The 10,704-nt window shown below is 42.1% G+C and overlaps 1 protein-coding gene across 3 annotated transcripts; it reads right to left on the reverse strand.

Annotated features, from left to right (window-relative positions):
- Positions 1-922: 922 nt before the first annotated feature.
- LOC141106340 (cold-inducible RNA-binding protein-like) lies at positions 923-9,161 on the reverse strand. 3 transcript variants are annotated; one of them, XM_073597057.1, is made up of 8 exons: positions 9,005-9,161; positions 8,533-8,643; positions 8,340-8,446; positions 8,105-8,228; positions 5,690-5,762; positions 5,533-5,600; positions 1,965-2,057; positions 923-989 (listed from the first exon to the last, which is right to left on the reverse strand). In XM_073597057.1, the coding sequence occupies exons 2-7, from the start codon at positions 8,633-8,635 to the stop codon at positions 2,053-2,055; spliced, it is 480 nt and encodes a 159-aa protein (XP_073453158.1). In that variant the 5' UTR covers positions 8,636-8,643; positions 9,005-9,161; the 3' UTR covers positions 923-989; positions 1,965-2,052. The 3 variants fall into 3 exon arrangements, with proteins under 3 accessions (XP_073453158.1, XP_073453139.1, XP_073453148.1); XM_073597038.1 differs by lacking the exon at positions 1,965-2,057; XM_073597047.1 differs by lacking the exons at positions 923-989; positions 1,965-2,057 and adding an exon at positions 4,604-5,275.
- Between the last annotated feature and the right edge of the window lie 1,543 nt (positions 9,162-10,704).

Genomic DNA, 10,704 nt, shown 5'->3' on the forward strand with positions numbered 1-10,704 from the left:
TTAAAAGTTTTGCGTAAAAATTACACGTTTTACTTGCCTGCTGTGCAGTGGTTCTGAGCATAGAGCAGCCCCAATCCTCTTCCCAGGTGCCTCCCCTTAGGTTCCCCCCACAGCAAGCAGCTTGCTATGGGGCATTTGATCCAAGCCACAGCTCTGTGTGTCCAGACAGAGCCCTGCCCTCTTTCCTCATTGGCTCACCGACTGAATGCTGCAGGAGCCAAAGGCACTCTGCTGCTGTCTCAGCCAATGAGGAGAGTCTGACAGCCGAGTCTCTCCTGCAACATCACTGGATAGATATGGGCTCAGGGAAGTATTAGGGGCTGCTGCAGTTTGTCTTAATGCATCAAGAAAAACCACCCCACATACCTTCTGCCTTTACAAATCACTTTAAAGTGGATGTAATCCCTTCATATACCCAGTGAAGTGAAGAGCCTCACATATAGGGAGATTGGTTTCATCTTCTTTGTATTACATGTATATCTGCTTTCTTCTATATATCCTTTAGAAAGTGGAGCTACTGTTAACATTTCTTCCTGTTACCACTGGGGAGTAGATCTTGGCATAGAAGCAAGACAGCTGATTGGAGGAAAGGCACCCCCCATAGGCAAAAGAAAGCAATGTGCTAGCGCTGCATGGCAATTTCACTGCCAATTTATAGCAACCTCCTCTGACACCTTCCCCCCCCATTGGAGAATGTGTGACAAAATCAGGCTAACAGCTATATACAGTAAGACAGCTAGGAGACCAAGTGCTTTGGAGATATGGGGGGGGGGGGGGGGGGGAGCTGTAGACCTATGTTCCCAGCTTAAATTTCATAAATCAGGTTTACATCCACTTTAAGCTAGAGAGGCCTACTTGCAACTATGTAACATGCTTGGTTTACAATCAAAAACACTTAGAACAGCAACAGAACCACACAATGTGAAAGTTTAACATTTTATTTTATATTAAATCCTTTACATCAAATCTGCACATTTACTCTTCATCACCTAATGGGGGGGAAAAAAAAAAAAAAAAAAAAGTTTGTCAATAGAAGTGTTCACACAACAGTTCTTACAAATAAAACGTTTCTTTTAAAAAGTCCAAAGTAAGCTTCTCTGGGACTGCAGCAGTAGTCACCTGCAATTCCTAGCATTGTCTAATTATAGCAAGCTTGGGAGTCTTGACACCAAGAAATAGTAAAGCTAACTTCCTTTGTGTCTTTGTATTGCTTTTGTGCAAAACTGTTGGTAATCCTGCTAGTCCCCCTTGCTTTCCTATTAAAATCTGACCACATTAAAACCATGGTCAGCTCCCAAGCCATGTTAGGAACTCAGTGAGCTCTTCTCCAATGATCAGACTTGTCCTGACACAGCCTTTCAAAGGGAAGCTTGGTGTGCCCTTGCTTCTCCTCCCCTTACCCTTAATGCAGCTGAGAACAGAGGGAATGTGGTGTGGGGGGGGGGGGGGGGTTTTACACACACACACCTTGCATTTAATTTCCATTTTAAACTAAATGGGCTGTTTTACAAGGTGATCACTTACACATTAAAGTGGAAAGGTTTTTTATATATAGTCTGGACTCTGTTGGGACCTCCCAGGGAATTAAAAGCTTTGTTAATGGAACGCCACATTAACCAAGCAGGTTTCTGTACCAGTTTCTATTTGAGGAAAAAAAGAACCAAGGGTTTGCAGCCTAAAGTAATGCAGCAGTCCCCCCCCCCCCATATAGAAAGCAGCAGATTTGTATCAGTTGTGACTTGGGGATGCAAGCTGTCAGCAGCATTAATACCCATCAAGTACTAGTCCTTTTTTAAAGCAGCACCCGTGATGCAGATTACACTGCTTGAACATTTCAGTAAAGTCAAAGGAAAAAAAAAAAGGCTATAATAGGAAATAAAGATGATCAACTTATTTAATGCTGCCAAGTCTAAAATTAAACCTCAACACAAACTTAACTATCATTGCTGTATGCATCCACTTACCTCTAAATACAGAGATTTAGATGTGAGATGCAGATGATTGATCTATAGGCAACAGTGATCCAAACACCAGAAAGTTTAGTTCTCATTGTCACCCTGCAACAAGAAATAAAACAGATTTAAAATGAAACCATTTTCCCCTCAAAAAAAGAAAAAAAGAAAAAAAAAAAAAAAAAACTAAGGGTGGGGCCAAGTCTGGTTCATTAATGTTAGGTACTGTGTTTTAAGAGGAATTGCAAATACACAAGTACTGGTAGAGCCTGAAATACCCAACATGTAGAAAAATTCTGGGAATGTTCTAGATTGAACCAGACTAAATTATGCAAAAGGATGTCTGCCAATGATGTTGTGAAAGCACAACAGTACCAAGTTCAGTGAACAATCTGATTATATGCGTTTCACAGGTACAACATGAGCTTGAGGAAGAGGGATGTTGACATGAGCAAAAGAGTTACCTCGTATTACTGCACTAATTCCGTAAATGAACTAGCCATGAGCAGCTTTCGTCAGGGTCCACAGGATGCACAACACTTGACTTCTCCCAGGAAACTGCAACTTCACACTTTAGTACAGGATTCTCTGAAGGCAACAGTCTTATCCTAACACTTTGTGGCTAGCTATATTAGAAATCTTTTTTAAAAAGCATAAACACAGCTATACTATAATGCAGACTGTTACAACAGAAGCCACAGTGTACTTCATGTCCAATCTGCTAGAGACCAGAGTTTATCAAACCCAAGCTGAGCTTTAAAAAACCTAATTTTTTTTTTTTTTTTTTATACAAAAGAGGAATATATACTTAAGTATCAAACATGTTTAGTGTCCCAACCAGCCTATAAAATGTGTTTTGGATAGAGTAGCAAATCTACCAGTGCCTAAGATTTTCCTCCACTCTTTGCTGTGGAGCTCATCAACAGAGATACAGAAATAAGCTTGAAGAGGGCACTACTTTACCACTCTAGCCAAGTCAAAAAATTAAATGAGACAGGAATTTTAAACTTCCAAGACATCTTCAGAGAAAATTGAGTACTGTCCGTGCTACTTTTATTTGCACTAACATAAGCTTTTGTCCTGAAAAATTGTATGTTAGTGCAAATAAAAAAAAGTATCACAGACAGTACTCAATTTTCTCTGTCACAATTGCACTAATATGGCTACAATCAAATCAAGCAAGACATCTTCAGGAAATCATGAGCAAACATACTGAATGGGCAATTTCATTATTTGCTCACACAGCATCTTAAGTTGGTCAGCAACGCCCCACCAACACCCATGTGAGACTGCTCAATCACAGGAGTAAAACCAACTTGTTTGTGTGCCAAGCATTAAAACTCCTGGGCAGTCACAAAAGGTTTAGCTTTGCTGCTCTAAAAACCAAGTACAGGTGGCTTAAGGTAGGAAGTGGCAAATCAATAATGATCAAACTAGTGCTTTGTTTCAGACTGCAAAAGGATTTCTATGCCTTACATGCATTTCCACTTTTGCAGCCAACTGGGATAAGATCTACTTTATTTGTAGTATTCCCATATACCACAACTTAATTGGTTTAAGTTTACATTCCTTTTGGAAACACCAGAATTTAAAGTTACTCCCTGCTTTGGGGAATGAGATTTGGAAAGCTCATATGAATTCTTCATTGTATGTTTGAGGAAAGTCAAGTCTTGCCCTACTTGTCACACCACTTTGAAGCAGGTTCTTGGGCAGGCTGCCACAATTTCAAACTAGAAAGGCAAGAAATGTAGGTATGCAGGGAACATAAAGTAGAGTTTGCATTTTAGAAGCCTGTTTAATGAAACCAATACTTCTGCTGTGCTAAAGCCTGTAACAAAGTGGTTTTAAAACCAAATATAGTGCAGCTTACAAAATTTGATGGGTGGCTGCATTTTAGACTCCAACTCCCCCTTAGTGATCTGGCCAGTAACCAGTTCTGTATTAATGCCCCACTGGATGGGGCACCTTTGGGCAGCACTGTCTTTAAATAAAAACACACTTAAGGCAAACCCCAGCTGCTACTTTTAAACAGTTTTCCTTTTGGGATAAAGGTTTTACATAAAAGCTGATCATTGTAAGCACCCTTGCCAGAGGTAAGTGGCTTGTCTCAATGTAAAAAAAAAAAAAAAAAAAAAAAAAAAAAAAAAAAAAAAAAAATGCAGCCATCATATCTAAGAGTTGGGTAAGCTGCAATATAATTGCTGTTTGGGTTTAATAGTGCTTAAAGCTTTTCATGGAAGATTTTGGGACACTTACCCATAATTGGCTGACGAATGCATTTTTTTTCCACTATGTAAAACCAAATTTGTTTCTGCACAGAACTTTAATTTCAGCTGAATTATTGCAAGACTACAGCTGCACATAAAGTGAAGACAAAAACACTTGTCGGGTTTGCACTTGGCAATTTGAAAGTTTATTTACAGATTTACATCTCACATTCTCATTTATTCTGACCCAACCATCTGAAATCAGCAATGCTGGCCTAACACTTTGAGGCGCTTATTTCTTGCCTTTCACAGCTTTGTAGTCAAGACTATTAGGCAGTTGCCATGCAGTCCCTACACACACTTCAGGTCAGTTGACTAAAGCTTTCCCCCCAGCTATGTGAAGTCCCACTTCAGTGTTGTGCAGAAGGTAATTTCAGGAGCACGTTTCTTTCAGACTGTCTTTTAATAGGCTTCGTGAAGCCAAAAAGAAAGTAAATACAATTCTGTAACCACTTCAGTACAGTATTCAAATGAACTATTTTTATAAAAAAGACAATACAAACATTTTAAGAACATCTTGGGACAGATCCATTTGTTCACTTTAGTTATATCAAGGTGGTACAGCCATCTTTTGCAGCACACCCAGGCTCTGCACTCTCGTCACACTAAAATAGGATTTTCAAAATAATAAGAGCTTAAAATAAGCCCACGGTTTCAAACCCATGACTATTTACATAACAGCAAGAGATCTAGTAAGACCACGCTGTAGGAGGCATACCCATTTACAGGGATGCAAATGCAGAAGCATCACCCTATTAGCTGAGCAAAGCCATTTCCTGCAGCATGAATCTGCTCATTTACAAATAAGCTTCATGTATCTGCAGCCTCAGAACAGCAGTATGAAAAACAAAAGTAAGCGTGCCCGAAGGAGAACACCCTCTGAACAGCAGTTCACATTCTACCAGTGAGGCTGTCAAGATTAACCAAAATGTATATAAAAAAAGTGAACACAAGTTAACATACTACACATTATTGATTCAGCGAAGCTCCAAAAATCTTTATAAATACAGCCATTGGAAGGACGATCTTGAGTCAGGAAGGTATTTTACTCGTGTGCTGAGGACAAGAAGCAGGCACAGTTGTAAAGACACTTGAAGCAGTTGTCAGATCCCAGCATTTTACCCCTACACTAAAGCCCAACCCACATAGCCCCACTGCTAATATGACTGTAGCTTTTTAAGCATTGACAAAACATTTATAGGACATGCATTTGTTGGGCTGCAAGACTGATAAAGCAAGCCCTACCACAGATATTGCTAGAGTACAATTAAGCCGCCCCCCCCAATCCTCACATCACACCCGTCATGACTTACCATAGCTGTCATAACTGTCTCTGTAGGAGCTTCCTCCTGAGCGATCACCATAACTTTGACTCCTGCCACTAAAATCAAAAATGATACAAGTCAAAAATCAAAAAGCATTTAGGAAATTAAAAAGGGCTTGTTTACTCTTACAAGCATTGGACCTTACCTGCTATAATAATCCCGGGACCCACCACCATAGCCTCCTCCACTTCGGCTGCTTCCATATCCACCACCACCACCTTAATCACAAAACACATTAAGTACATTAACAGCAGTAAGAAAAAAAAAGTCTAGAAACTTCAATCGGAACATTACCCATAACGTGATAAAAAAAATTCTACACATTCCACATTAAATTATGCTACCAAAATAAGTGCTGTAACTTGCCTCCAGCATTGTTCCCATTTTTTCTTGCTGGAGGCTGTCAATTTGCTGAAGCCCCAAGCAGTACATTTTTTTTGTCTGCAGATCAGCCCAATTGTCAGCACAGTGCTGGAAAATAAAAAGCATCTGAGCATGTGCAGAGCAGGGCGAGTATTACAGGATTTAAAACAGTATACTTAAAATTCAACAGCCATCTTATACCTTCTCTAGCAGGACTTTATTTTCAGACTAAAGTTCTTTAAAGTGGAGTTCCACTCAAAAGTGTAACATCTTATATCCCCTTTAAAGTGCCACTTTTGGGGGACTTGGGAAGCAGATACCTTTACAGGTAGTCCAGTCTGCATGCCAAGTAGGGACCTCACCATGAAACTGAAAGGCTACACGGCTGTGTTCCCTTACCTGCAATGGCAGCAGCATCGGACCAGCCAATGTAAACAGACTGTGGTGCTGACATCACTGGACTCCAGGACAGGCCTAGTGTCCTAATGTTAAAAGTCAGCAGCTACAGTATGTTTAGCTGCTGACTTAATTTTTAAAGGGATAGGCAGAGCTCCGCTTTAAGCACCTTAGTATTGTAATAAACACTATTCCAAGACAAAAAGTATTTGAAATGAATACAAGCAAATCTTGTATTGAACCACTCACTATATATAGTCTAGCGAATATATCCATGCTTCATCTTTTGTAATTATTAACACTGCTCTCCAGAGAGACTGGCTGTATCAATGCCTGTGGTGTTTGTGTGGCTGACAGTGCCCTCTGTGGGTGGTTTTGGCTGGGTTGGCCATGTACCCCCTTCCTGGTGGGGACATCTGAATGGTTTATGGCATCAATTTTTTCCATGGTTTAATGATGCATTACTAATTATATTCTATTAAAACCACATGGTGTGGGGGTGTATGTGCATACATACAGTAAAGGGGATATGCAAAGTATGCAGTACGAATGTTTGTTCTCTTGTCAGACATAAAATGCTCTTTAGACCCACTTTCCCCTGAAGAGGATTGATGTTGTAAACTTGAAAACGCATTGGCACTGTCGTATACAATACCCAACAGTCAGTGGTCTTTTGTATGTCATGCATCTGATTTTACCACCATGTTTTTCCTAGCTGCTTTTTAACTTTTCTAATAAAATATATTTTTTCAACACGGTTTGATTTGAGGGGTTACCGCCCCCTAAAGTCCCATTTTTCATAACTTAGCAAACCTTACTAAACCACTGATGCAAATAAACACAAAAGGGACTTCCCTCATTTAAATGGGATTCTGACCCAACATTAGCTGACCCTAAAGAACCATTTTTCTGCATTTCCACAAGTTTACTTTTGGGGGAACTGGGTTCCAAGCACACTGGAGCCATTATGTTCCTCAAAATAACAGCATGCAAAATGTCACCTTGGGGTGGCTGCTTTACAAAAATGGGTCTTTGGGGGCTTTAGACTGTTCTGACATTTGAACAATTTTTGTTGAAGTTCTAACACATTTTATAACAGTTAACTTTTTTAGAGGAAAAATACCAAAGTTATAATAGGAACTTGAGGCCAGAAATAATGGGCAATGAAGCAGGAATTTTAAGCAGGTCTCTTCTGCATTAAAGTTACGTACCTGCCCATCAACTGTGCATTGGCCTTCAGCATATTTACTTAAGGCACAAGCAGTTGAGCTAGGGTATGTTTTTTGCTTCAGTATACAAGTGGTTAAACACTTGGGCATAGGTTGCACTTGTTTACTGCTGGTCTATGGGGGCCAGGAGCAGTGAAGAGGGACCAGAGAAAAGGAGGCTCCAGGCTGCTCTGGGCAAAACTGCACAGAGGTAGGCAAGTATGGACACATTTTTTCTCAAGGGCCCTTTCACACGGACGTGACCGTGTATGGGCTCCACTATACTCAGCAGGGATTGCCATCAATCCCCACTGAGCAGGCAGACAGGTCCATCTCTGCACACTGTGCAGGGATCCACCCGTCAGAGGAGGGGGAATGCTACCAATCTTGACTGCATGTTTGCAGACAGTGCTCTTAGGCTATGCCCCTCACCAGCAGGAACCTAGGGCAGCAAGGCTTTTTACCTTAACACATAGCATTCAGTAGACAAAAAAACATTTGGACTATAAAAGCAATCTATACACCTTTAACCATATCAGCAAACATTCGATACAAAAAAAAAAAAAAAAAAAAAAAGAAATTACTTAACATACCACGGCCTCTACCTCCACGGAAGAACCCTCTTCCTCCTCCAGATGAGCCACCTCTGTAGCCTCCTCTCCTGTCGCCAGAGGACTTTCCAGCCTGATCAACACGAATCTGACGACCATCCACAGACTAAAACCAAATTAAGCTTTGTATTAGAAAACAGCAGCACCACAATTAAATGGCATTTAGCTTCCACTTGGAGCATTTAGAACTCTGCAGGTACTTAATGCGGTAGCTCACCTTCCCATTTAATGCTTGCATGGCATCTTTCGCATCTTCAGGATTTTCAAATGTGACAAAACCAAAGCCACGCGATCTCTTGGTCTCCCGATCCTTCACCACAACCACTGAAAAACAGACAAAGAGTCATAAAGCCCGGCCAGTGAATGAGAAGAGAAACAAAAGACTCGGTCACATCTTCATACAAACTCACCTTCACAGATTTGTCCGTATTTAGAGAATACGCCTTCCAGACTCTGCTCATCGGTATCAAAGCTCAGGCCTCCAACAAAAAGCTTTCCTTCGTCACACGACATGATGAGATCTGCGGAGACAAAATGGCGCCGGCCGGTCACTATAACGTGTTCGTTCACAAAATGGCCGCCGAACAGCTTACGTCATTCTTCTGCACGACCCCTCCCCCCATTCCAGCCACCACCCGGTAACAACCGGCGGGAAGAGGAACCCGGGAAGAGGCAGCGTGACTTCAAAATCCAGTCATTCCCTCCAGGCGCCCCGGTCCCCGTCTACACAAAGTAGCAAAACCTCATACTACCGCCATACACCACATCAGGAGGTGACCGGTAACCGCCAAACTAGTTACAGTATAAAACAATCACAGCCAGAAACCGCCGAATATCGGCTCTTCTACCATCTAAACAAAGCCACCCGCCATTACACATTACCTTGTCCACGTACAGTTCACACGAAAATCAGCAAAGCAGAGTGCGTAAAGGGCTCTGCGCTCCTCCTTATATAGGGCAGTGTAGCCTCGCCCACTCTATGAATAATTCATCACCACGGCGGACTGTACCATCTACTTCCGTCTCCTCACTCGCCTCATTATTCTCCACATATTGTAATGTCAGAAATCAGGGTGGTAAAAGTAATTACCTTCTTATATTTGTTGTTATATAGATTACCGAATAAATACCATTATCCGCGATGGTTTAAGTGGTAGATGAACCCCCCCTCCCTTGTAAATAAGTGGTCTCTGCTAGTACCGAGGCGCCATTGTAGCGCGGGCAGGAGGCGTTCTATCATTGGCTGTACGGGGGTGGTGAGGGCGGGAAACAATTACTGTACTGCTATTGGCTGTACATGAGTGGTAAGGGCGGGAGAACTTGTACTCTGTGTGAATGTGTCCATGACCGGTTAGAAAATGGCGGCATTCTCATGGAGAAGAAAGCTGCACGTGCTTTGTTATAAGCGGAAGATATTTGAAAGAGTTTTTTTACGCTGTTGTGTTCAAAAGATGTCTTTAAATGAATTGCCCTCATTAATGTTTTTTTCTTTATTCTCACCTTGTGACCCACTTCCAGATTTGAAGTACAAACATCACCCTCAACGTTTCTATAACAAGGTGGAGGTTTTGTTGGTTCATGAAAGAAAAACAGTGAGCTGACAACATTCAACACATATAATAAATATATGTAAAGCACTGTGTGTGTATATATATATATGTGTGTGTGTGTGTGTGTGTGTGTGTGTGTGTGTGTGTGTGTGTGTGTGTGTGTGTGTGTGTGTGTGTGTGTGTGTGTGTAAAGGGCCATAAGAGTACCTATAATAAATACATAAATATTTACCAAATCATCCTCCTGGTTGGTCACTCAAGAGATAGCCTCCTCCCCTTCACAGGAAACGCAAGTACCGAGATGTTTAAAAGCTCCCTTCCTGCTACCACCCTGCAGTTCTTGTGTCTCCTGCCCTCCAACAGGCATGTAGCACAGTCTAGTTGCTGGTTTATTTACCCCCACCCACGTTCCCAGGGGGGGTGGGAATACTTATACCTTACTATGGCTCTTTCACAAGCAAGGCAGTCTTGTGGCTAAGAAAGGAGAAGATTTGAGGAAGGATGTAAGGCTGGTCACTATCTTATATCCTTCTCCCTGACTGTGACCTTCTGGCCTCCTTCGCTTCACCCTTTAATGTTTTTGGCGTATGGTGGCGCTCTGGTCGTTTTGTCGACATGGGTCACTCAGTGTGGCGTAGGGAGGAGGTCTTGCCCAGAATCTCTCCACCATCTGGAGGGTTATCTTGGGGCAGCACCGGTGGAGGCGCACTTGTCTGTTGGTGACCCTGCGGTCTTCCAGGCCAAGTGAGGGTGACGTCAGGTCCAGAGCCCCCTTGGTCCTTCCACCCTGCTCCAGAAGGGGTGGTCTCAGGCGCCATTTTGCCTAAGCCCAGTTTCTGTTGATCTAACACTCCTCGGAAGTAGGTATCGCTGCTTTGCTTCAATTTAGAGCAGCACCAGCAGTGACAGAGAGGCTTCCAATATATTACACACACACCACCGGCAGATGGTATAGGGGAGGGGCTTGCATCCTTATACCCTTTTTTGGCTTAACTGCAGCAACAGGTCCACAGGTACTTCCTGTTGAGGACA

Source organism: Aquarana catesbeiana, linkage group LG01 (genome assembly GCF_042186555.1).
Source record: "Aquarana catesbeiana isolate 2022-GZ linkage group LG01, ASM4218655v1, whole genome shotgun sequence".
Classification (NCBI taxonomy): domain Eukaryota; kingdom Metazoa; phylum Chordata; class Amphibia; order Anura; family Ranidae; genus Aquarana; species Aquarana catesbeiana.

Bases quoted from the DNA above. Each gene is read 5' to 3' on its own strand.
- LOC141106340 (XM_073597038.1), bottom strand. From the start codon at position 8,635: ATGTCGTGTGACGAAGGAAAGCTTTTTGTTGGAGGCCTGAGCTTTGAT. The intron at 8,447-8,532 runs GTGAGTTTGTAT...TCTGTTTTTCAG, and splicing joins ATACGGACAAATCTGTGAAG to TGGTTGTGGTGAAGGATCGG. The intron at 5,601-5,689 runs GTAAGGTCCAAT...TTTTGATTTTAG, and splicing joins TCCCGGGATTATTATAGCAG to TGGCAGGAGTCAAAGTTATG.